The 23,789-nt window shown below is 51.8% G+C and overlaps 10 protein-coding genes across 10 annotated transcripts; 5 read left to right on the forward strand and 5 right to left on the reverse strand.

Annotated features, from left to right (window-relative positions):
- Positions 1-37: 37 nt before the first annotated feature.
- BDV17DRAFT_264591 (uncharacterized protein) lies at positions 38-885 on the reverse strand. Its single transcript, XM_073758042.1, has one exon. It carries the CDS (start codon positions 833-835, stop codon positions 314-316), a length of 522 nt encoding a protein of 173 aa, XP_073615098.1. The 5' UTR covers positions 836-885; the 3' UTR covers positions 38-313.
- An 860-nt stretch (positions 886-1,745) lies between these two features.
- On the reverse strand, positions 1,746-2,638 carry BDV17DRAFT_99682 (EMI1 family protein). Its single transcript, XM_073765456.1, has 2 exons — positions 1,879-2,638; positions 1,746-1,823 (listed from the first exon to the last, which is right to left on the reverse strand). The coding sequence occupies exon 1, from the start codon at positions 2,541-2,543 to the stop codon at positions 1,890-1,892; it is 654 nt and encodes a 217-aa protein (XP_073615099.1). The 5' UTR covers positions 2,544-2,638; the 3' UTR covers positions 1,746-1,823; positions 1,879-1,889.
- A 220-nt stretch (positions 2,639-2,858) lies between these two features.
- BDV17DRAFT_282077 (RNA12 protein-domain-containing protein) lies at positions 2,859-7,532 on the forward strand (the record flags this gene model as incomplete). Its single annotated transcript, XM_073760140.1, has 4 exons — positions 2,859-3,063; positions 3,115-5,397; positions 5,783-6,005; positions 6,059-7,532. The coding sequence occupies 4 exons, from the start codon at positions 2,859-2,861 to the stop codon at positions 7,530-7,532; spliced, it is 4,185 nt and encodes a 1,394-aa protein (XP_073615100.1).
- Positions 7,533-7,865: 333 nt separating this feature from the next.
- ilv3C (putative dihydroxy-acid dehydratase) lies at positions 7,866-9,761 on the forward strand (the record flags this gene model as incomplete). The annotated part of the gene is made up of 3 exons (XM_073763722.1): positions 7,866-8,276; positions 8,332-8,543; positions 8,592-9,761. The coding sequence occupies exons 1-3, from the start codon at positions 7,874-7,876 to the stop codon at positions 9,759-9,761; spliced, it is 1,785 nt and encodes a 594-aa protein (XP_073615101.1). The 5' UTR covers positions 7,866-7,873.
- A 194-nt stretch (positions 9,762-9,955) lies between these two features.
- BDV17DRAFT_264596 (WD40 repeat domain-containing protein) lies at positions 9,956-12,950 on the forward strand. The gene is made up of 8 exons (XM_073758043.1): positions 9,956-10,067; positions 10,148-10,305; positions 10,366-10,517; positions 10,572-11,515; positions 11,568-11,702; positions 11,748-11,882; positions 11,926-12,224; positions 12,272-12,950. The coding sequence occupies exons 1-8, from the start codon at positions 10,031-10,033 to the stop codon at positions 12,938-12,940; spliced, it is 2,529 nt and encodes an 842-aa protein (XP_073615102.1). The 5' UTR covers positions 9,956-10,030; the 3' UTR covers positions 12,941-12,950.
- Positions 12,951-13,000: 50 nt separating this feature from the next.
- On the forward strand, positions 13,001-14,632 carry BDV17DRAFT_264598 (uncharacterized protein). Its single transcript, XM_073758044.1, has 2 exons — positions 13,001-13,517; positions 13,581-14,632. The coding sequence occupies exons 1-2, from the start codon at positions 13,214-13,216 to the stop codon at positions 14,429-14,431; spliced, it is 1,155 nt and encodes a 384-aa protein (XP_073615103.1). The 5' UTR covers positions 13,001-13,213; the 3' UTR covers positions 14,432-14,632.
- Positions 14,616-16,307, reverse strand: BDV17DRAFT_264600 (putative tetracycline transporter). The gene is made up of 2 exons (XM_073758046.1): positions 16,156-16,307; positions 14,616-16,095 (listed from the first exon to the last, which is right to left on the reverse strand). Exons 1-2 carry the CDS (start codon positions 16,222-16,224, stop codon positions 14,797-14,799), a joined length of 1,368 nt encoding a protein of 455 aa, XP_073615104.1. The 5' UTR covers positions 16,225-16,307; the 3' UTR covers positions 14,616-14,796.
- A 1,154-nt stretch (positions 16,308-17,461) lies between these two features.
- BDV17DRAFT_282082 (putative C6 transcription factor) lies at positions 17,462-19,982 on the reverse strand (the record flags this gene model as incomplete). The annotated part of the gene is made up of 6 exons (XM_073760141.1): positions 17,462-17,527; positions 17,579-19,048; positions 19,097-19,128; positions 19,182-19,392; positions 19,444-19,834; positions 19,888-19,982. 6 exons carry the CDS (start codon positions 19,980-19,982, stop codon positions 17,462-17,464), a joined length of 2,265 nt encoding a protein of 754 aa, XP_073615105.1.
- A 255-nt stretch (positions 19,983-20,237) lies between these two features.
- BDV17DRAFT_264602 (FMN-dependent alpha-hydroxy acid dehydrogenase) lies at positions 20,238-22,341 on the reverse strand. The gene is made up of 5 exons (XM_073758047.1): positions 21,982-22,341; positions 21,875-21,933; positions 20,625-21,813; positions 20,501-20,574; positions 20,238-20,445 (listed from the first exon to the last, which is right to left on the reverse strand). The coding sequence occupies exons 1-5, from the start codon at positions 22,007-22,009 to the stop codon at positions 20,359-20,361; spliced, it is 1,437 nt and encodes a 478-aa protein (XP_073615106.1). The 5' UTR covers positions 22,010-22,341; the 3' UTR covers positions 20,238-20,358.
- Positions 22,342-22,737: 396 nt separating this feature from the next.
- On the forward strand, positions 22,738-23,254 carry BDV17DRAFT_291767 (uncharacterized protein; the record flags this gene model as incomplete). The annotated part of the gene is made up of 2 exons (XM_073762195.1): positions 22,738-22,746; positions 22,853-23,254. 2 exons carry the CDS (start codon positions 22,738-22,740, stop codon positions 23,252-23,254), a joined length of 411 nt encoding a protein of 136 aa, XP_073615107.1.
- Positions 23,255-23,789: the final 535 nt, after the last annotated feature.

The following is a 23,789-nucleotide window of genomic DNA, read 5'->3' on the forward strand; positions in this document are numbered from 1 at the left end:
TAAACATCCTTGTTGCTAAGTTCTAAACAAAAGAGATATCCAAGCGAAGGTAAGACCCCTTTACCGGCAGGTCTTCTTTCATTCCTTATGAGCAGTCATTTCCAACTGCCAGAATGCTCAAAAGAGCGACGCGGGAAAGCTGCAATGGCAGAGTCCTGCTGGGACAGCTCAGGATACTCCGCCTCAGCTAGGGGGGAGCAGCCTTTGATTCTGGCTGCGCCTACTCAAGACGCCAATCCAATAACCTCCGTCAACACCCCTCAAATCCCAAAATCAAATAGAGTTAATTTATATCTTAAGCCAACCATCGACCTCATCTCTCTTCCTCCGCCTCCTCCAGAATATCCATTCCGCTCCCAACAGGACTACTCTTAGCAGAAACAGGCAGACTCCGCTTCTCACTCCTCGCATGCTTCGGCACTTCCCATTTCGAACGCGACGAATACTGCTTCAGCGGCACAGGGATCTTCGTAGGCCGAAACGCCTCCTCCTCCCTAGCCCTCTGCCTCTCTTCCATCCGCCTCGCATGCCTCGACGCCTCCTCAAACATCGACAATTCACCCGCCTTAAGTATCGTATCGAGGATATCATCGCCGATCAGCAAGACGCCCGAGAGAAACTCATACGTGTAATCCATCCGCTGCTCGGCGAGCGCAACCATCGTCCATAGATTCCGGATGAGCATCTCGTCGTCTTTTTGAGTGGGTGGTTTGATGATTCCTTTGCGCGGGATGTGTGTTCTGTGGAGTGGGAGGCGTGGGTATCCCCCCGGCAGTGAGGCACTTCGGCTTCTTGACCGCGACCTTGGAGAGCGAGAAAATGACCGTCTGTACATCCCAGGCGGGTAGCGCTCGTCAGAGGCGCCGCTCGAGTCCACTGAGCTCGTCGGACTGACGGGGCGGCTGCGGTTGCCGTTGCCGCTGGGACTTGGACTTGGACTCCCCGTAGGGCTAGAAGTGGGACTCCCAGCCCCATAGATGTATGACTTCTTCCCATTCTGTCGCCGTTGATGGAACTGGTTTAGTACCGGGGCGGAGGGATTCGATGCACCCGGCGGTATCTCCTCTATGTTGCCCCAGTGGACGTTCCTGGCGTGCTGGGCGCCGCGGACATATCGTTCTGGTTCGGTGTCGTATTCTTCGACTTCGACTGTGTTGGGGTCGTTATTCCCCTTCTTGTTGGTGTTGGTATCGGGGTAAATGTAATCGGCTTGTTTAGGCTGCGTGCGGTCACGGTTGTGACCGCGGTTATAGTTGGGGTCATCGGCGACGCAGACGGCATTGGACCGTACCTCTTTCACCCGCCGACGGCGATATGCAAGTGATTCGTCGTATTCGTCGTAGTAGTGGTTTGATGGTGAGTTGCTGCTGCTGTATGAGCGAGAATGCTTAGAAGAGCGTTGTGGTCTGACGACCGAAAGGACGGCGTCGGCCATCTGGTCGACGAAGCTATAGAGCGAAACCATTTTGGTCTTGTATAGTAAGTTGATTAGACTTGAGGGTAAGTGCATTGCACTATACTTGAATGAGCTCAAGATGGGGCGGGCGATGTTGAGCGAGCGCTTGCTTAAGTACCCTTTCGCTGTAAAGAACTGAGGACAAAGGTGAGAAAGGGAGACAATGGTGGTATCATCGTCAAAGGGTCTTTTGTCTGCCATGGGTGAGAATAAAGTCGTCTATTAATGATGTTTGCCGTTTGTTCAACGGCGGTCCTGCGCGAAGATAAAGAAGAGATCCTTCTTTTGTCTTGATTCGTTGACGGTATTGTATCCATATCATACATTTATTGTACATTTCACAGACCCAACAAGGCCAAGATATCTTCTAGTAACCATCAGCAAAAGGCCAAGCACAAAGGAAGAATAAACAACACACTCACAAGAAAAGAACCTAGATAGTAGCATTCGGCGCGTTTTTTGCGATATTCTGCGCCTCCTCAGCAGCCTTCATCTCCCTCTCCAGCGCCGCAAAGTCACTCTGGAACGGAGCCTTGACGGGCTCCATGCGCACCTCCCAAACATCCTCACTGCTCGGCCCGGTCTTGTACTTGATTGCCTTCTTCCGATTATGCTCCCGTATCACTCGTCGTCTCTCCGCATCACCCGCCGTCCTCGTCCTCATACAAAGCCAGAAATTCTCCCAGTGCTCGCTGCACGACCGCATCTCGCCGTAGCGGTAGACATTAACAAACTGCCCGCCTAATGATTGACAGAAGAATGCGTAGTCGAAGGCGGAGCGACAAGACATGGTGTCGGCGTATAGAGAGTCGGGTGCTATTGATGCTGGCGTTGATTGGGATTGCAATTGAAGAGCGGATGAAGGGGTTTGTGTTTGTGATGGTGTGGACGAGCTGGAGGCTTCCTCGGCCTGGTTAATATCGGACTTTAGGCTTTCCCATAATTGCGAGAATTCGGCGTCGGCTTGCTGTTCTGGGGTGAGTTGTGGTCGTGCATGCGGTGTTGAGAAGCCTTCTGATGCCGGAGTCGATTGAGTCGGTTGGGACTCGTCCCGTTTTGTGGTTGAAGAGTTCCAGAGCCAGCCCATTTTTGCTTGTGTCCGAGTTTATGTCTATGTGATCGTCGACAACGTCTCGATGTTGGAGCTGCTGCAGGTGCAAATGAAGAGCTGCGATAATCGTGGATGCGGAGATGAAATGTGTTTGCTCAGTTTGCTCAGTTTGTTTCCGCTCCCACTAGCGGCGGCCACGTAAGTTTGCAGCGGTTATGACAGTACCGGAACGCGCTGGTAACGAACCGGTTCGATCTCGGACTAGATCGCCTGACGTCACTCATCGCAGGGCGATCGAGCAACTCCTCTCCGCTCGTTCTGTCGTTCCGTCATACTGCAACCCTTGCAACAATGATGCGAGCCCTGTTTGCTGGCAGGGCGTCCCACGGTTACCAGCGTCAGCCATATTGGAAGAGCCCTGCTGCTAATCGGGCTCCAAAGCCATCTTTATTCGCCCGCTATGCAACTACAAGTACAATCAGCTCAATGCATGTCAGCTCACTCGAGGCCGGCCATATTGAATTGGGAGAGAACGAGGGTTTGATATTCGTCAATAGTAAGTGTGCCTAGTATAGAACTTGCGTTTCATATAGCCCTGACTTGTTAGATATTTTCCCACCCAAGCTTCAATGGCTGTTACTACTGGGACCTCTCAATGGCACTCAGTCGTATGAGAAAGCTTTGAAGCGCATTGATCGTCCGCACCTTGCAGCGTCCGATCCGCCACGCATTATACGGCAGATACTTCCGCAGGGCTTAGATATCGATGTAAAAGATATCATACCTAGATTTCGGGAAGGCGGTACCTTTGTCAAGTATGCTCGCAAACCAGGAGCTACAGACGACGGAATCGAGGCGGCAATAAAGAACCATTTAGAAAAACACCCTATCCGACCATGGTTCAACCCCTTCCAGCAAGCAACGGCTGCTCAAGTTCAGGGCAGGCCGTGGATTGAAGACCTCTATCGCATTCCGAGCCAGCGCATCCGAGTTGAATTTCACCCAGCCGTACCGGAGGCGTCAGCGACAGAATTGAGCACAGAAGTGCTCTACTCTGTTTTCCGCAGATACGGTAAACTCAGAGATATTGAGTCGCAGCCACCGGATTCAAAGGTCACCCCGCGATATGCCTTGGTCGAATTCTCTCGTCCTAGCAATGCTGTCACAGCCAAGAACTGTGTCCACGGATTCACCATACCTCCGGAGGCGGGCGGAGGCATGTCAGGCACACGCGTCAAGATCAAGTATGAACGGAAGATTAGGCTCTCAATGATTAAGGACTGGCTGTTGAGCCACCCCCGCCTAGTAATTCCCGCCGTCGCTGCTCTCCTTGCCGCTGTTACAGTGACCATCTTTGATCCGATACGTACCTTTTTCATCAAGATGAAGGTGAAAGCCACACTCCACACTGAAGGAAACCAAATTATCCAATGGCTTCGGTACCAGTTCAGCAAAGCAAATATTTACTTTGGACAAGGCAAGTCAGACACTCGCGGCCTGACAGCGATTTGGGAGGACCGTCAAGGCGATATTGAACAGCTCAACTCTTGGTTGTCAGAGAGCGCCGAAACATTCATCGTGATACATGGACCCCGCGGCTCAGGAAAGCGCGAACTGGTGTTGGATCGAACTCTCAAGTCCAACAAGTATAAACTCGTCATCGACTGCAAACAGCTTCAGGAAGCCAAAGGTGACACGGCTAAGATTGCCCGAGCAGCTAGCCAAGTGGGCTACCGTCCTATATTCTCATGGATGAACAGTATCAGCAGCTTCATCGACTTGGCGGCGCAGGGAATGATTGGCACAAAAGCTGGATTTTCAGAGACCCTGGATGCTCAGCTTAGCAATATCTGGAACAACACGGCTACGGCTCTGAAGAGGATTACTCTAGAGCACAGGAAGAAGACGGATTCAGACGCGTCCCTTTCTGACGATGAGTATCTGGAGGCCCACCCTGAGTTACGTCCCGTGGTGGTCATTGATAATTACCTTCACAACCCAGATGGCAGCGTGGTCTATGACAAGATCACAGAGTGGGCTGCTGGCCTGTCAACCGGGAATATTGCACACGTTATCTTCCTGACAACCGATGTTTCCTTCTCCAAGCCTCTGAGCAAAGCTTTGCCTAACTCCGTTTTCCGAACGATCTCCTTGGGCGACTGCTCTTTAGAAGTAGGCCGGAGGTATGTGCTCAACCACCTAGAGCACGAAGCAAAGAGCAAGCATCGTGATGTTCAAAAGGAAGAGGACTTGGCAGAGCTGGATAGCTGCATTGCGGTCCTGGGCGGCCGTGTGACGGATCTTGAATTCATGGCAATCCGCATTGAAGCCGGAGAATCGCCACGAGGCGCTGTCACTAAAATCGTGGAGCAAGGTGCCTCTGAGATCTTGAAGATGTTCATCTTGAGTCCCGAAACCGAATCACAGACATGGACCCATCAACAGGCCTGGCATTTGATCAAAATGCTTGCCCATTCCAAAGACGGTAGTGTACCCTACAACCAGGTCCTCCAGTCTGATCTGTTCAAATCAGGTGGCCAAGCTCTTCGGGACCTCGAGCAAGCGGAGCTGATCTCCATCGTCAGCATGAACGGCTCTCCTGAGAGGGTAAAGGCTGGTAGGCCGGTTTACCAGGCGGTGTTTAAGCGATTGACTGAGAACAAGACCCTGAGCAGCCGCTTGGATCTAGAAGTCATATCGCAGCTAATCAGCAAAGAAAACAAGAGCATTGGGGCGTACGAGGAAGAGCTCCTTATGCTTGGGAAGCTGCCGAAGCAGCCACGGGAGCTGACAGGCAGAATCCAATGGCTTCTGAACAAGGTCTACAGCTCGCAGGAGAAGATCGGGAAGTATGAAGCTGAGAGCGCAGCGCTCCAGAAAGTTCTAAAAAGTCAGCATTGATTTTGCTGCTCTTATCTCTTCTCTTATGTATATAATGAACATCCCATAACTGTACTTAGCAAGAATGATTCATCTCTGTAATATTATTTCATGACCTCCGTCAGAATCTGAGCTAAGATTGGTAATGTCAGCTGTAATTTACAGTATTGTGGTGACCCACCACTTTCAAGGTTGACCAACTTCTGCCTCCCTCTATCACAAATCCTCCTCACATTTCTTGATGACCAGTCTGATGAATAGACATATAGAAATCGCTCTTTTCTTATAAAATCCTCTGGCGGAGGTCTTCCTCCGACTTTCTTTTCTTTACATCTGACTCATAAGCTGCATACGGATGGACATATTGCAAATCGCGATGAACACATTACAAACAGCCTATGAGGGGCTGCAGCTGAAATCCGTGGCGCAAACTGCGCTTCTCAGCTCAATCTGTGCTATTATCCTTACGCGCATCTTTACTGGGCTTCAGAGCTATGCTGCGAAGGCGCCAAACACAGCGCAACCGCGCCGGCCCAGGATAGTGCCATACTGGATCCCATGGTTTGGCCATAGTCTCTCATTTGGCTGGAACCACATAACCTTCCTAGAGAATGCCAGGTTAGTTTGCTCATGCCTTATCTGGGATCCAGATAACCGGCTGACTAGAATAGAAACCGTCTAAACGAGGCCGTATTCGGCATCGTTATGGGTGGCGCAAGGCATAATGTTGTCATGTCCCCGTCGATGATCAAGTCTGTTTTGACATTCAGGGGCGTAACAACAGCTCCCCTAGTCAAGCATATCTCGAAGAAGATTCTCGGTGATCGAGGCGTATTTGAGAAGTTGAATGCCTCCGACCACCATGTTTTCGTGCACAATATCCCAAACCAGTTCATGCATGAGCCGTCTCTGTCTCAAACGTCGACGGCAGCTGCTCGCTTTGTCGAACGGGAAACACCAAATCTGGTGACGTTCTCCCCGGCCGCCATTGACCAGATGCTCTGGGAGCGACCAAGCGATGCCCAAATCATTGAGGGAGCGAGTCAGCCAACCTGCGAAGTGGACTTTTTTACACTCATTAGAAATTTTGTCGGGACGGCGACGACCTCTTCACTATTCGGCCAAGCCATCTTAGACACCTTTCCGAATTTGCTCGAAGATGTCTGGAGCGTGGATGATCAATTTGCTACTTTGTCAATGGGCCCTCCTCGTTATTTGACCCCGGGGATCTCTAAGGCTTACATCGCCCGCGACCGGCTCTTGGATACCCTTACCGTGTTCCATCAAGCGCTACTGCTCTGGGACGAGGGCAAGGAAGTTCCGATGGAGTTACGCGACCTCCGTGACCTCGACGATGTCTCGGAGCCGATCAAGAACCGGATTCGCAAGGCCAAAGAGCTGGGTCTGTCGGCAAGAGACAGCGCCCCTGCACACCTAGCTCTACTCTGGGCCATAAACGGAAACTCGCCAAACATTGTGTTTTATCACCTTCTTCGTTTATACTGTAATCCTACTCTGCTGGAGGAAATCCGTGCAGAGATCGCTCCGTTTGTCAAGGTATCGAGACCAAGTAGAGAGGAGACTGGGTTTCCCATTCTGGAGGCACCTAGAATCTCAATTGATATTGACAAGCTCGTATCGTGCGAGCTCCTGAAAGCCACCTTCTATGAGACTCTACGCCTGGACTCAGCAGGGCTTTCTTTCCGGCAATTGATCACAGATCTGACCCTCACTGAGACCGAGGAAGAGGCCGCAAGTGCAGGTCGATCAGCGCAACAGTCCTATTTCCTCAAGAAGGACGACCTAATCATCATTCCTCATGGGGTCGTCCACAACGATCCAGCATATTTTTCTAACCCCGACCAATTCGACCCCCTCCGGTTCATCACGACGGACCCCAGCACGGGTCAAAAGCGCGCCAAGTTCGACACTATGACTCCTTTTGGCGGCGGCATGCCTGCCTGCAAAGGACGGAATTTCGCAGAAAAGAAGATCCTGGCTCTGTCGGCAGCAATCGTGTCCTTGTGGGAGGTTAAGCCGGCAAAGTGGAAGGAATTGAACATTCCGGAGCACAAGATATCGAGTGCCGCTTTTCTGCCGAAAAATGATATTCGGGTACGGATATCGTCGCATTTATCTTCATAATGTACATAAATGGTATCAGACTACTTCGATGTGAACAATGACAGCGGATAAGTAGAACCATGCGGGGAAGGACTCTCTAGTCTCTACATAGTAGATCACGGAGTATTCCAGCGAATTTAATAGTTACAAAAAGCAAGCAAGACCCCAACTATGCACGAGCAAGACCAATCATTGGAGAATAGTGTGGAAAAGAATCCGTCCCCACGCGGGCTTGCGCCGATGTACTTGAGCGGATCTCATCATCCATGCATTCATATACGTGCCCCATCAGCAAGCACCTGAGTACTTGTTTCGAATAACCCACCAGCCTACAAAACACTCGTCAAGAGACCACCTGGACAATGGAACGAGTCCCCCAAGACTACGACCTCTCAACACCAATCCCATCCACCTCCGGCCTGGGCCAAGACCTAACCTCCTACGATGACGCGCACTTCTCTCTATTCCTGCGCAAGGTCTTTGTCAAAGCCCTAGGATACTTTGAAGATGCACTCTCACGTCCAATAATCGGAATCATAAACACCTACTCAGGGTTCAACCCATGCCACGGCAACGTACACCAGCTTATCGAGGCCGCGAAGCGAGGTATTCATCTCAATGGCGGGCTCGCAGTCGAGTTTCCTACGATTAGCGTGCATGAATCGTTCTCGTCTCCGACGAGTATGCTCCTTAGGAATCTGATGAGTATGGATACTGAGGAGATGATTCGGGCGCAGCCGCTGGATGCTTGTATTATGATTGGAGGTAGGACTCCCGTTTCTTAAGTATGAGTATGGTGTAGGCTGATCCATGTTCGCAGGATGTGATAAAACGGTCCCGGCACAGCTCATGGGTGGTATCTCTGCGAACAAGCCTATTCTACCGCTCATCACCGGCCCGATGATGCCTGGGAGTCACCACGGGAAGAGGATCGGTGCCTGCACGGATTGCCGAAATAACTGGGCTGCATTCCGGGCTGGCGAGATTGATATTGAGGAGATTTCGGAGATTAATGAGGAACTTGCCCCCACGGTGAGTTACCCTCTAACTTGGAGGTCAAGCTAGTGATAATGTGTTTAGATCGGCACATGTGGCGTTATGGGCACTGCCAGCACGATGGCCTGCATTACCGCCGCCCTTGGTATGATGCCTCTGCGTGGAGCATCCGCGCCGGCGGTTTCGTCTGCCAGAGCTCGGGTTGCGGAGGAAACAGGCGCGAATGCTGTACGGACGGCTCGCGAAAAGTGGAAGCCGCAGGATATTCTATCCAAGGAATCCTTCCTGAACGCAATCATCGTTCTTCAAGCAATTGGTGGTTCAAACAATGCAGTAGTGCACCTGATGGCCATTACAAACCGACACCCCAAAGTGCAAGGAGTGATAACTCTACAGACGTTCGAAGAGGTCGGGCGCAACACACCACTATTAGTAGACCTCAAGCCCAGCGGTGACAATTACATGAACGATTTCCACGACGCTGGAGGAATGTTAGCGCTATTACACACCCTCCGCCCTCTTCTTCATCTTTTAGCCAGAACGATCACAGGCCAAACACTAGGCGAAGTCCTAGATACTTCACCATTCAAAGAATTCTCTCTATCCCGCCAGATCATCAGGCCGCTATCCGATCCGCTCTACGCCTCGCCATCCCTGGTAGTGCTCCACGGCAACATAGCCCCCAACGGCGCAGTAATGAAGGCCTCTGCCTCGAAGAACCGGTCTCTCCTAACGTATACAGGTCCAGCATTCGTTTTCGCAAACCCAGCTGACCTTGCCAAGCGCATCGACGACCCGAATCTCGAGGTAACAGCAGACTCAGTTCTCGTTCTTCAGAATATAGGACCAATCGGAAACCCCGGCATGCCCGAAGCTGGTCTCCTCCCCATCCCGCGCAAGCTCGCAGTCGCAGGCGTAAAGGACATGCTTCGCATCTCAGATGGTCGGATGTCAGGTACAGCTGGCGGGACGATTATCTTGCACGTTTCGCCCGAGTCGGCGGTTCCGGAGTCCCCATTTGGTATTGTGCAGACTGGCGACCTGATTACCTGTGATGTAGATGCTAGGAAGTTGCACTTGGAGATTTCAGACGCAGAATTCAAGACGCGGATCGAGGCTAGGAAAGCGGCTGCTGGCGCGGAGAAGAAGCCGAGGCAGAGGGGGTATCGCGGGTTGTATGAGCGGTCGGTCAACCAGGCGCAAGATGGTGCGGACTTTGACTTTTTGACAGCGGACGGAGGATCAAGAGATTAAACTCAAAGTACTTCAGAATAGAATCCCAACTTCTCATGTGTCTAATAATTGTAACTGTAGCTGAATGCCCTGACCCTTTGCCCTAAGCCCGCTTTTTACCCGATACAGTAAAAACGCGTCAAGCGCGACAACGCGTCTCCGCCAGCTCCGCCAGCCCTCCTCCGCGGATGATTACATGTGTCTCCATAGCAATTGTGAAAGTCCCATATGACATGCTGAAAAGAGCACGGTGATTCCATCGTCTCATTTCAGTTCACGGAAGCTTCACAATGTCCGAGACAATACGCCCTAGGGGCCGACCAGCCCGTAAGTTCGACTCGACTCATCTCAACCCAAACTGATCTACGGCAATTGCAACCAACCGCTCACATGTTGTTTGAATCTAGATACACCGGGAACAACAGTCTTGACATATACCCCCGACGGCCGATACATCGTCACGGGTGGTTCAAACTCCGCGATTCGAATTTACACCGTTGGACAAGATGGGGAGCCGAAGACCGTGGAAGAGGGTGCGGATGGACATCTTGGGATAGGAGCAACGGTAGGAACTGCGTAGCCTTCGAAAATAATAAAGTCTATCGCCTGACTTAGACTCTCGCAGAACGAGTACTTCTTCATGGGCGCCGAAGACGGGACGGTCTGGCAGTATGAGATCCCCTCAGGACGAATGGAAAAACTACTTGTACGATGCGCGCTACCGGTACGGGATATTGCCGTCTCGAAGGATAAGGAGTGGGTTGCTGTCGCGAGCGAGTGAGTTACCATGGGAAATCTAACTCGGAAATACCTGGTGCTAATACGACGCAGTGAGCTCACGGTGAAATTGGTGAACATTGATGATATGACCAAGGTTAAGTACCTGCGCGAGCAGGCCAAGGGGTCGAAGCATATTACCTTTGATCCAAACGGGCGGTTTGTGGCGGTGTCGTGTACGGACGGTATTGTGTACCTGTATTCAATGGATACTGAGGAGCCTGAGATGGTACGGAAGCTGGACGGCATGATTCGACGACTGGAACCCGAGGACGAAGCGACTACGAGAGTGGTATGGCATCCCGACGGGACTGCCTTTGCGGCGGCGGAGGTGACGAGGGATATCGCGGTCTACTCGGTCGGCGAGTGGAAGAAGGAGATGACTTTTTCGGGTGGCCACAATGGAGATATCACGGCCCTGAGCTGGTCGCCTAATGGAGCACTCTTGGTGACTGCTGCCAAAGACGGGCAGGTCCTGCTTTGGGAGAGCAAGACGCAAAAGGTTCTCCATCGATATGACTTTCCGAATGTGATCAATGTCGACTGGCATCCGACGAAGAATGCGTTGTCACTTAGCACTTCGGACGGGGAGCTGTTCATCTACGATGGGTTCCTGTCGGCGGACCACCAGGCTCTGCTTCAGAAACCTCTCCAGGTTGCTCCTATATTTCCAGGCGCGTTGACTAAGATCTCCGACAATGCGAGGCGGCCATTGACCAGTAGACCTAAGGAGGCACCGCAGAGACCAAGAATGGGCAGCGTTGACTCGCTAGATGACATTCTCGGGTACGATGAGGACATGGCGGAATTTGTGGACGACGATGATGGCGCCGGTTATGCCGAGGGTATCAATGGACATGGGAAGCGTACGAACGAGCATCTAGATGATATTGACGGACACATGGATAAGCGATTGCTCACATCGCTCGAAAAGCCAAAGGTCCATCCGCCGCTCCAGCCTGGTAGCACGCCTTGGAGAGGAAACCGTCGATATCTTTGTAAGTGCATCATCCGCCCCTTAGTTTCGTTTGTTGAGTGCTGACAGTATAGGCTTGAACCTGACGGGTGCTGTGTGGACTGTTGATCAAGAGACTCACAATACGGTGACGGTCGAGTTCTACGACCGAGAGCTGCATCGTGATTTCCACTTTACCGACCCCTATATGTACGATCGGGCGTGTCTAAGTATGTCCCCTCTCTGTAAATTGTAACAGGCGCTAATGATGGTAGACGAACATGGGGCTCTTTTCTCCAACAACCCAACTGATGATTACAGCGCTGCCACGATCTTCTACCGTCCACATGAGACATGGACAACGCGAGCAGACTGGAGAACCCAACTGCCCAAGGGAGAGCACATTCGAGGTATGAAGATAGCCAACTTCCAGGGCTAAACTAACGATATTAGCGCTGGCGCTTAGTGAATCATATATTGTTGCGGTAACAACGAAAGACTATGTCCGAGTATATACACTATACGGAACACCCTTCAAGGTGTACAGACAGAAAAGCCCGGCTGTGACTTGCGCTGCCTGGAGAGACTATGTCATGACTATAGGAAACGGGCCACTGGGTAGTGACGGCCGGACAGCGACGCTGCGATATTCGGTGGAGAACGTCAAGCGCGATGAAATCTGCCAAAACGAGGACGTCGTTGCTATTCCGGAAGGCACTGAACTGAAGAGCGTGTTCTTTACAGACACAGGGGTGAGTACATACCAATTGTCATACTGCGATCAGTCTAACCGGAGCAGGACCCTTGTATCTACGATTCAGAAGGCGTGCTGTTGATTCTCCAACACTGGCGTACCCAAGGGCAGGCGCGCTGGGTCCCACTCCTTGACACGAAGCAACTAGAGCGTCTGACCAGCGGACGTAAAGAGGAAACCTACTGGCCCGTTGCAGTCGCGCAGGACAAATTCCACTGCATCATCTTAAAAGGAGGAGACCGATACCCCTATTTCCCACGACCAATGCTCAGTGAATTTGAATTCCGGATACCAATTTCCGACAAGCCCAGCAAAACGCAAGAGGACGAGGAAGAGAGCGCCAGTACAGCGCGCAACGACAGCCTGCGCCTTGAGGAGTCCTTTGTCCGGGGTAATCTTCTCCTCTCGCTCTTCCAGGACCTTGTCTCCTCAACGCACGCAACGGCAACGCAGCGGGCTGAACTGTCGCGGAAAGAGCTGGAGCTGGACAAGGTGCTTCTGCAGCTTCTGGCGATCGAGTGTCGCGAGGGCGAGGAGCGCGGTATGAAGGCGCTGGAGCTAGTCCATATGATGAAGGACCACAATGGGAAGATGGTCGAGGCGGCAGTCAAGGTTGCACAGCGGTATGGCCTGGGCGTGTTGGAGGATAAGATCCGAGATCTGGCTGAGCGGCGGTATACGGGAGAGGACGACGATGATGAATTAGCATTTTGACTACTGTATGATTAGCTAGCCTGTTGATACCAAACATAGTCTATTTTAGATTGGATTAGTTGGTAATGCCCTTGCTTCTGTTGGACTCGTAGTACTACCATAACTACATGACCAAGTATAGCCGTTGTGGGTCAACGTCATCATTCTTCAGCCGGGCCCTTGATTTCTCCTGCTTACTTCTCCATCTTCAACTTTTACACTCAGTTCAACTCTCTACTCTACTCTAGCTTACATACTCTAATGCATTAATCAATTCAATAACACTCCCTCGCGATGCCAAAGCTCGCTGTAAACCCCAGCTCCTCCCCTTCAATCTCGCTCCGCGTCATCCGCAGTCGCCGCCATCTACACCCTCGGCCTCGATCCATTCCCAGCTCGCGATGCGCCTCCTCACAGGTCCGGCCTCTGGCCGAAATTCATCATGACTTCCCTCCTTCGCGCTCGCCGAAAACCCCAATGCCGATCCTCCCCACCCGGCCTGGCTCGAACATCAAATACTCCCTCACAGACGACCTGAACCCGCAAGACCAAGGCGACCACAAACCACCCGACGAGCGCATCATTAAGCTCGGGAAGAGTAATTATCCCCCTCCAAAATTAATGCTCGAACATAAGCTAATGATACTGTGCTACAATCCAGCCCTCCGAACCCTCTCTCCCCTTCTCCCAACAATCCTCACAAACCCCCTCCCACCACATATCCTCTCGCCATCCGTAACACTGCACCTCTTCCCCTCAACGCACCCACACCTACCAACCGTCAAAGGTCGCACGCTATACCGCGCAGCATTATGGGCCGTCCCTGTCGCGTGGAGCAGCGTCCCGCTAGTTGGGAACGTCAAGTTGCAGATACTGAGTGAGAGGATTGTGCGCGCGGGGACGGTGCTCGATTCGCATGAGCATGGGGCGCAGTTGGCGCAGGGTGCGAGTGGCAGTGGGAGTGGCAGTGGATATGGTGCGCTGGAGGGTGGTGATGAGAGGCTTGTTGTTCGGTGGCGGACGGAGAGGACGCATGCATCGTCTAACTCGTTTAACTCGTCATCGTCAGTGCCAGATTTCAAGTCTTCCTCACCGTCCCCTTCTCCACCATCTAGAAATTCAAAACAAGACTCCGGCAGCAGCACCTCCACCTCCAGCACCGGAACAAACAAAGGCCTAAGCGTCCTCCTAGGCGGCGACGCACCGATATTCAAACTCTCCAGCGAGCAGCAATTCACAGGCCTCTTTATCTTCTCCTTCGACGAGGAAGGCCGCGTCCTCACGCAGACGATTGAGCACGCCGAGGATGCGTCTGGGTGGGAACGCACGGCGACGTTCGTTACGCTTACTGATTGGCTTATTGGGAAGGCAAGGGGGTCTCTGGAGGGCAAGACGCCACAGCCGGGGTTGGTGGGGTGTTCTGCGTCGGGTTCTGGGTTTTCGAATCGGCATCAGTGTCATGAGGCCGAGCACGGCCGGTGGCGGAGAGATGGGGAGGGGTCTACGTTATGATGACAGATCCATTTGTCTCCAGACTCGGCTCCTTCTAGCCTCATGCCTCTTGAGAAGGTTAATAGACTGTGGTTTATGTATTATGTGTGATGTGCTGTGTTCTATCTGTCTGGACAAATCTCCTTTCATGGCGGGCTTTTGCCTTACTGTATTCTATACTCTATTCCTTCTATACCCGAATGAATAATTCATGCGATCTGATCTGATATTATAATACATTACGACACCAACTGACCGGCAGCGGCATCAACCTAATTTAGAGACTATATACAACAGAAAACAGATATATTGTAGAATCATGGGTTCAATTCATCGCCGAGTCCTGTGGATGAATCCACTCCGCTCCAAGCGACTAGGCCGGCCAACTATGCATTCTTTTCAGAAGCAGAAGCACCCTTAACAACCTGCCTCCTCAAACCCAAGAAAACCGCCACACAAACACCCACCATAACCACCGCACCCGTGGTATACGCAACCTCACGCCCAACCCACCAAAACAGGGAACAGAAAAGCACAGGCCCCAGCGCACGTCCAACCTGCCCCCAACTCCTCAACCTCCCCAGCACAACGCCCCTCTCTTCTTCGCGCGCTTCAAGAGACCCAAGACTATTCAGGCCCGTTACGACAGTCGCGCTGGTCACAGCGAGGAAACTCGCCGCTGCATAGAGGCCAGGAAGACTCGATACGCGCGCCAAGAGGAAGAAGCTAAGTGCTGCGCTGACGACGCCGATCCGGACTGTTGTTAATGGGTTCAAGCGGCGGACGATGGAGCCTTGAAGGAGGGAGGCGATGAGTCCCATTGTTGAGAGGAGGCGGCCGTTCAATGCCGCGGGGGAGGCGGTTGAATTGGTGTAGAATGTTGCTGTTAGGAAGGGGAGGGAGAATTCCATTCCGGAGAAGGGGAGGAGGAAGAGGAGGTGGAGGATGTTCAAGAGAGCGGGGTTGTTGGTGTATTCGTGTTTTGTCGGTTTAGCGGCTGTGGTAGACTCTGACGTTTTCTCATCCTTCTTTTTCGTCTTCGTTGACGTCGCAGAGGAAGCCAGACTCGTAAGTCGCGGATGCGTCTCCGGAAGACACGCATAGATATACCCCGTCTCAAGCAGAATAAGCGCCAACGACACGCCCGCAGCAGTCGCAAACGGATTCGCCGCAACGGTCGTAACCGTACTTAAGAACGCACCGAGCGCAGGCCCAAACGTAAACGCAATACTAAAGCACGCCCCAACAAGCGCCATATACGACCCGCGCTGGCTGGGCTCGCTAATATCCGTTGCAATCGCATGCGCCAGCTGGACATTACCCTCACTTAGACCACCGACAACACGACTGGCCAGGAACGTGCGGAAATCCGTCGCGGCGACCCACAGCGCGACGCTGAGCGTGTTCCCGACCATTGAGGCGAGGAGGGCAGTGCGCCGGCCATATTTATCTGAGAGGCGGCCGATGAATGGTGCTGCAATGGCCTGGAGGAGGGAGAAGAGGGAACCTAGTGCGCCGCCGAGGAGGACGATGTCGTAGCGGGAGTCGATTGGTTTGGCGAAGGCGTTTTTGTATGCATTTAGGTAGTGGAAGATGCGGTTTAGGGGGGCGTTTGGCGAGAGGTCTTGGGTGCGGTAGAAGGTTAGGAGGGAGGGGAAGAGCGGGAGGATAAATGTGAATGAGATCTGTATTGGTGGTGGTTAAGATATTTTGTGGCTTGATTTGGAGTGTAGATGGGGCCATACCAGGTCTAGGAGCAGGGAGGTCATCAAAACCTTGAGGATCTTTTTGCGCTGGTCTGCGGGCACGGCCATGGTGGCATGCAGATATGGCTTCAGTGGAGGAATGAGGAAGAGCACATTGGGTAAATATACTTGGACATGAAGATGCAAGCTGGCCGTTGTTTTGGATTTGGAATTCGAGATTAATCACAGGTCACGTTCCAGACACAAATTATGTCATACTCACCGCGGACGCCAAGACCATGCCCTTCGTGATCTATATAGACATTCTGTATTATTGGAAGGACTAGCTACTGGGTAGTTGGTGCACCGTGGAGGCAATACAAGAAATGAAATAGAAACGTCATTAGAAAGAAAATCTGCTGTTCATCGCTTGCAGACATCCATTCGCTGCGCTTCTTGTGTATCCTATTCTTATATACGTACGGCCAAACGAGAGTCAAAATCCTTTTTTTTTTTTTGGCATAATCGATCGAGCATCCGCCTTTTTACCTCCTGGGTTCTGCTAGTCTACCTCCCACTTCTCAACGCAGCTTTCTTCACGGCCTTCCGGGTTGCCTCTTCCCCCTTCAGTTTCTGCGCTTCCCAAGCCCACCGAACTCTTCCCGCTAGTCCCATGCCCTCTCGGGCTTAGTATTGCTAGATAAATAAGCCGCCTTACCAATCTCATGCCCCGGCTTGATATTCAGCGCTCCAGTAGTCGGGAATCAGCAGCGGCTCAGAACGCAGCTGAGCATTGATCGATTCCGCGGTATCCGGCATGAGCGGCGAAATGACAGCCGCAAGAAGATGGATCAAGTTCAGTTCGAGCCCAATGACCGCCGCACATTTGAGGGGCTCAGTGGTAGCTAGCTTGTTGTCGACGCTATTTGATGAAACGAAGATATTGCCCTGCTTGGAAATGGAGAGAACTGTACCCAGGGCGCCGCGGAGCTTGACGGCGTCGAGCTTGGCGATATACTCCGCGAGGAGGGCGGTGATTGTTACTTTCCATGCGTCAAATGAGGGCTTGTCGTACTTTCTGTAGTCTGGAAGAATGCCATTGTAGTTGTTGGAGTTGATGCCGAAGTTGCCTTGGTTCCTGAGGAGTAGGTTATTGGCGGATACGAAGGCGTCCCAGTTGAACTCGGTGTCGCTTGTTTCCGACTAGGTTCAACATCCTACCCATGGTATAACGAATTCGGGAATATAATAACCGATGAATGGCTATGTGTTTGAATAATATCTTGGTCAATGACACGGGTGTTTTCAATCATTATCATGGGGTCGTGCTGATCCTTCTAGCCAGGGATCCAAACTCTCATTGCTGTCAATACCACATCTGCTCATCGATTACAAGATTTGCTCGGTTCTGTATTTGCTGGTCCCAGAGTTGCTACTGCAGTCAGCACCTTGATTTCTAAGATCAACAAGAAGATATACTCACCCAGTCAAGATTAGCAGGAGTTTCGAGCATCTCTCCGATGACGCCCAGCGACGGGTACGGTTCGTCCATGGACGGTATAGGGTCTGGCACGAGGTTTCCGGAGAATAGCGGATTAGTGACATGCGCAGCCGGAAGGTGTGGTACCTCAATCGGCCAGCCATCGTATGGTGGCGGTGCTGCAATTGGGGCTTCAGTAATTTGATTGGTTGCCGTTTGGCTTGGGATGTTTGGTTTCGGAGGGGGGATAGTATGCAGTCCGCTCTTTGCTCTGCGAAGCATAATAGTCAATGCTGCGTGCGCTTTTTGAGCATCGGCGGATTGCTGGCTTAGGTCCTGGAGGATTTGATGGGAGTTCTCTAGCGTTGAAATTAGGTCATCTCGGTCTTTGATAATGACGGCGACGTCGTCGTTTCTCATCTTCAGGGCTCCGGTGGCGTGGCTGTAGGACAGTTCCATGCAAAGGATCATGGCAGCAAGCAGGTAGTCCGTGTACTGGATTGAGTTGGGGAACAGTCTGTTGCGGTACATCAGACCACCTGGCTGAATTTCACGATATAGGTCTGTATGAACCCGTAGGATCTGCTTCGCAGCATTGATGCATACTATTCGTGAATATGCATAACGCATGTTACTATGCACTTCTCCGAGGTATTTCCGATGAAGCACACAGCGACACTTCTGATAGAGATTTTCCAGAGTGAAGCGTTGGAATATCAACTCTGGAGGATCTGCAATGCTTTGGTTGATGGGCCGTACATGGTATGAGGGCGGTACTAGACTGTGTGCTTCTTCCAATCGTCGGTCGACCTCGAGGGTCTCTTCGTACGTAACGGGCGTCCGCGAAAATGCCATATCCAGGATCTTCCCGAAAGTCATCATCAGGCGTGACTTGGCAATGGAGTAGCTCGAAACGGTTATTTCGTCCATGGGCCTAGATGAAGGTAGTTGCGCGGTGTTCTCGTTGAAATCTTCATCCTTCAGGTTTCGCGGCAGCTCGGTGTCATATTGCCAGTCTTGGATCGTTCGAGGGATGCCAACTTCAAACGAAAGCAGAGCGTCAAGCTGGCAGAGGAAAACCCACATGCGTCTCCTCATCTCTCCGTCAAATACGGATATACTTGGAAAATGTTGTGGATCCCGGTGATAGCCCATGCGCATGGCCAGTTTGATGGCTATGCCTAGGAGGAAAGGCACCCCTGTCTCAACATCATGCTTCTTGTAGAACTCGCTCATGGTGTAAATGAACAGGCCTTCGACCTTATACCGTCCTGCTGCAATATAATTGGACTGAACAAGACACTGAGCACTTCGCTTTCGAAAAACGCCCGCGATATCGCTGTAGTTCCCTGTAGTTCCATATATTGGGTCGCCAGTCCTCTGGTAGAACATGGTGCTCAGTGCCATCATTGCATATAGCAAACCAAGCCAAGGAAGAGAGACGTCTGTTGGGCTAGACCAGAATTTGTTATACTAGAGTGTGTTAGTACATTTCTCGCAATTTAATGACAGCTATCATACCTCTTTCTGGAAGGTGGGAACATGGAGAATTGCTTGAAGGACATATTAGCATCCACAGGCTTAACAAGCGCGTGGAAATACTTACTGACTATAGGCTCTCTTGAGTTCAGATAATAAGAAACCAACCTGTCAGTTATCTGGCGCTCCGGTATGTCAGATAGCAGCTCCTCTTTGCTCGTAGGTTTGCTGATCTGAAACCAAATCGTAGGTTCAGGGTTACTAGAGCCATCATCACCGACGGCTTCTTCATCGGAGAGCTCATCACCTTCCTGCAATGACTCCTTGAACTCGTTGATCTGGTTTTCTTTCAGCACACAAGCGGTCCACATCTCAACGGAAAGACCAACCTCTTGAAGAATCGCTTTCCAGTGCGCGCTTTCAATATAACTAGTTCCAGTATCCTTCACAAGTAGCTTACCACAATCCGCAGCAGGTGACTCATTTTCAGCCTCGAACTTCTCAGGCGTGGTAACCGCAGGCTGTCTAGAAAGCAAATCAGGTGCAGGCGCTGGCATGGGCGGCGAAGCCTCTTGGCTCCTACCAGAATCCTCCTGCTTCTTCTGCTGCGCAAAAGACATGATCAGATTCTCGAGATGCTGCAGGCGGTCCTGGACATGAGTCGGACTGGCTCGGCCATGCGATGATCTGCCTCGAGGGCCGCGGCCGACAAATGTACATAGATGGGCCTCGCCTCTCTTCATGCAGTTGGTGCAGGGGTGTGTACGGCAGCATTTTAGTCTGAGAGCATTAGTACTGGTGCTTTACTCGGGATTTATTTTGAAGTAATTCACTTTCGGCTTCTGCAGGCTGTGCAGGATAATTGTACTCGAGTTCTTTTTCTGTCCTTGGGTAAGTGAGCGGTGTCGGTGGGTTGGGGTTGGGCCATTTTGGTGTCCTGACGCGTGTGGGTATCTGAGATACGATGAGGGAAAAAGATAATAACTGAAGTTCATATATTCAGGTACAATATGTAGGAAATAACCGATCAGGCTAATATCCGAACAGACGGGACATGTAATGGAAGGTAGTCCAGCTGGTTTATGGAAGGAGGATATCAGACCGGACTCCGCGATTTATCTCCGTCGCTAACCCCGTACTCATAGTATAACTTTCAGCCCCAACCACATGGTAACAACACTACAACATAAGCATGCTTGGCTCTCTTTATTTCGAGAAACAGAAGATTTTTAGGAATACTATGAGCGTCCAAATTACAGGGTAGGTACAAACAACGCTATCAAACATGCAACTGTCTAAATCATCTAGAGCTTTGCCCGGTATACTTTCCGTAACGAATCCAGCCCTGATGGCCCGTCGTAGATTTGCTGTTCCACGAGGCGAGTATTGATCTGTTGCCAGGATGTAAGTATCATACTATCACGTAAGTTAGAGGTGAGGGCTTACATGTTGAGGTCCTAGTTGCTCAACGCGCTCAACGCCAAGCAACCGCATTGTCGTGGCCGTCTCATCGGCCAAGACTAAGAGAGTTAGCAGGTCATACAAGTATTCTAAATATTGAGGGTCATACTCTGTAACATGCGCTTGACACCTTCGGTACCACCAGCTCCCAGACCCCATAAAGCAGGTCGCCCAACTCCTACAGCCTTTGCGCCAAGGCAGAGAGCTTTGACGACATCGGTTCCGCGTCGGATGCCACCATCGACCCAGACTTCAAGCTTGTCAAAGACTTCGGGGCAGTATTTCCGTATCTCTAGCAGAGTATGAACGGCGGGAGGGGCGGTGTCGAGAGCGCGTCCACCGTGGTTCGAGAGAATGATGCCCTTGACCTGCGGCCCATGAAGCGAAGCAATGTACGCATCTTCGTGTGTTTGAAGACCCTTGAGGATGACGGGAAGGTCGGTATGCTGTTTCAACCAGGGCAGGGTATCTCTCCAGGTGAGCGTCGGGTCTGTTCCCTGGAACAGCTGCTTCCCTACACCACTCTCGGTTCCACCAACGCCGGCAGCAGCATTGCCTCGCTCGTCATCTTCTCGTTTCCCAGGAACTGGCGCGTCTAGCGTGAGGACCACAAATTTGATTGCCGGGAGCTTCTTGATGCGTGCTAGCTGAGCCTCACTCTTCTTGCGATCGGTCTGCACATATAACTGCCACCCGAAAACCTGATCGGGAGCGGCATTTTCCACAATCTGTTCCGGCGTCATAGAGGCATTGTTGGAGATAACCTGCATGCCGCCAAAGCTGCGACATGCTTCTGCGATTCCCGCCTCACCAGCTGGGTTACCGAGGCGTGCCATCGCCGCGGGAGCAACAAAGATCGGGATCCCGACTTTGTGTCCGAGGACCGTAATGTCCAGCTCGCATTTCGAGCAGTCAATGAATACGCGCGGCCGCAGGGTGATTGCTCGATAGACTTCTGTGTTGAAGTGTTTTGTAATCTTGTCATCGGATGCGGAATAGTAGTAAGCCCACGCCTTCTTGCTGACCTTCTTGGTAGCCACCTGTTCGATATCTTCCATGTTCAAGAGGGCCTCCATTGGGACGTCCTCATCCTTCTTCTTCTCTTCTTGGGTCAAGGTAGCATCAGGCTTCTTCGATGCCGTGGCGGGATCCACGGTCCCTAGGAAGGCCTCTGGTTTGAGGTTCTCCTCTAGGATTCCCGGCGGGTGAATTGGGTCGTATTCCTCGGTAGCATCCTGGCCAGAGAGTTTGAGGATGATCTTAGAGCCACCAGGGTGCTCGGAGAGAAAGTCGGTGACCTAACGCGGCGAATTGGTTTAGCACTGTTCAAGGAAGATGCCGCAATGACTGGATTCGTACATCGTAAACTTTTCCATAGAGAATTACCCAGCAACTTTCTTTGGAATTGTGTTTCGCGACTGTTATGTATCAGCAGTAGTTGCGCGCAACTGACGGTGAGCACCTACCCTCGGCCGCATCGAATACCTTGCCCATTTTCGCAGACTGTACTCTTTCTGGAGATTAAATCTATGAAGCTCAGAGACGAGGAAGAGGATAAGGAAGAAGAAGATTGTGTCGAGGAGAAGGCTAGCTCATGAGTTTGGAGACTTGCGTCGGCCCAATCAGTCGCAACCGTTTTTCTATCTAACGGGGTCTTCTCGCCCGAACCCCCATCGGAGCCAACTCCGACCATAGCCAGAGTGTGGGGAACTGAGCAAAGATGGGGGCGGCGATTGACTGCTGTTGAGGGCAATCTCGATAGCCGACAGTTGAAGCCTTTGTTAATGGAGCACCCCTATTGGTGGAAAAACTGTTGGCCGTTGTGAGCAGTTACCGGGCCAATCAGGAGGCAGTTGTTCGTATGTAATGGAATTCCGCAGAGAGATCAGTTTGAGTATCTGTGGTCGCGAGAGTATTCTGTCTTCAGAATTCTGATATTCTGTGCAGAGTCTGATCAAATACAGCTTGATAGTATATCCGACTTCAAACAAACGTTTGTGCTGCTTGAGTATGGTTCTACCAAGACTGGGCGGCCTCATGCCTCCTGGTCCACGTGAGCGAGGTTCGTGCAGCTCCGGCTGACCTTCCCACGCGACAAGTCTTTCAGCGCATCGCCTCACCTCAATGATTATGGTGTTATCAAGGACCAGAACTCTACAGTCGATTGCGTCGGCAATATCTACACTCATAACTTTCACATTCGAGTCCGTCGACTAGCAGCCATGTTCGAGGTGCGTTTGATCCCCAGGGTCCGGGGAAGGCAGCCCGCACTTCCATTCGTGCCACCCTGTATAACACTGACTTGAAACCTTGTCCACTGTCTCTAATAAGTACCAGCGCCGCGCAGCAGACCGCTATCGCCTACGGATGCACCGTGCCCGTACCGTTGCATTGACGAACGACGAAATCGTGGAGGTACGAGCAGCGCAGCGAACCTTCGAAGGCGCCTATATCCGGACGGCCCTCTCTCAATTCTCCTTCGCCCTTGTCGTCCTCAAGATCTTCACCAATGAATTCTATAGCACTGGCGCTTTATTCGCCGTCTACGGTACAGGGGTGCTCATCATCGGTCTTTTTCGACGTCAGCAGGGCAATCGGCAGTTCTTCTCTGAGGTGGGAGACGACGGAGTGCATCGGCAAAAATTTAGAACGAGCGGAAACGCGGTGGTTATTCTGACGGCTTTGAGCGTCGCCGCCTACGCCACGCTCATCGCTCTGACACTGAGGCTGGACAAGTAGGCTCGACTCGACTTGTTCGAGATTGCCTGGAGAGATGTGTATAGGAACAACAGATATACTGCCGCTAAAACCGGTGGATTCTATCCAGGGCCAGCTCAGCGTGACTGCCAAGCGCCAAGAATCCCGCAGCATAATGGCACACGTTAAGTCGCGTCAATGGCGATCATATTTGGCGAGACGAGGGCGGGACGGGGCGAAGACATGACCCCTGAGTGCGGGAATTCATAAGACTGCTCACGGGAGAGATGCCAAGCAACAAGAGGGTATCCTGATGCGCAGTGAAACCACACAGCTCAGCGGACTCAGTATGCGGTTACACAGGCAGCAACTCAAATGGCACCGCTGCATCGCCAGCCAAGTCAGAGGATGTACTCAAGACTCGCGGGATTGGAAGTCGCTCAGCCTCATCCGCCTCATTTAGGCGTAAAGTGATAGACACCGGGAGCGTTTTATGCTTTGGTATCGCCTCAATCTCATCAGCAACTAGACAAGACGTGGACCAATGAGAAATAATAGGGATGTTGAAGACCGGCAA

The sequence above is a fragment of the Aspergillus undulatus genome, assembly GCF_047715775.1.
Source record: "Aspergillus undulatus strain CBS 261.88 unplaced genomic scaffold BDV17scaffold_27, whole genome shotgun sequence".
In the NCBI taxonomy this organism is placed as follows: domain Eukaryota; kingdom Fungi; phylum Ascomycota; class Eurotiomycetes; order Eurotiales; family Aspergillaceae; genus Aspergillus; species Aspergillus undulatus.

Coding starts and splice junctions, on each gene's coding strand:
- BDV17DRAFT_264591 (XM_073758042.1), bottom strand. CDS start 835: ATGTACAGACGGTCATTTTCTCGCTCTCCAAGGTCGCGGTCAAGAAGC.
- BDV17DRAFT_99682 (XM_073765456.1), bottom strand. CDS start 2,543: ATGGGCTGGCTCTGGAACTCTTCAACCACAAAACGGGACGAGTCCCAA.
- BDV17DRAFT_264596 (XM_073758043.1), top strand. CDS start 10,031: ATGTCCGAGACAATACGCCCTAGGGGCCGACCAGCCC. Junction 10,306..10,365: donor ATCTTGGGATAGGAGCAACG/GTAGGAACTGCG, acceptor AGACTCTCGCAG/AACGAGTACTTCTTCATGGG. Junction 10,518..10,571: donor TGGGTTGCTGTCGCGAGCGA/GTGAGTTACCAT, acceptor AATACGACGCAG/TGAGCTCACGGTGAAATTGG.
- BDV17DRAFT_264598 (XM_073758044.1), top strand. CDS start 13,214: ATGCCAAAGCTCGCTGTAAACCCCAGCTCCTCCCCTTCAATCTCGCTC. Junction 13,518..13,580: donor CATCATTAAGCTCGGGAAGA/GTAATTATCCCC, acceptor GCTACAATCCAG/CCCTCCGAACCCTCTCTCCC.
- BDV17DRAFT_264600 (XM_073758046.1), bottom strand. CDS start 16,224: ATGGCCGTGCCCGCAGACCAGCGCAAAAAGATCCTCAAGGTTTTGATG. Junction 16,096..16,155: donor CCTCCCTGCTCCTAGACCTG/GTATGGCCCCAT, acceptor CCACCAATACAG/ATCTCATTCACATTTATCCT.
- BDV17DRAFT_264602 (XM_073758047.1), bottom strand. CDS start 22,009: ATGGGCAAGGTATTCGATGCGGCCGAGG. Junction 20,575..20,624: donor TGTCAAGCGCATGTTACAGA/GTATGACCCTCA, acceptor TAACTCTCTTAG/TCTTGGCCGATGAGACGGCC. Junction 20,446..20,500: donor AGCAACTAGGACCTCAACAT/GTAAGCCCTCAC, acceptor TCCTGGCAACAG/ATCAATACTCGCCTCGTGGA.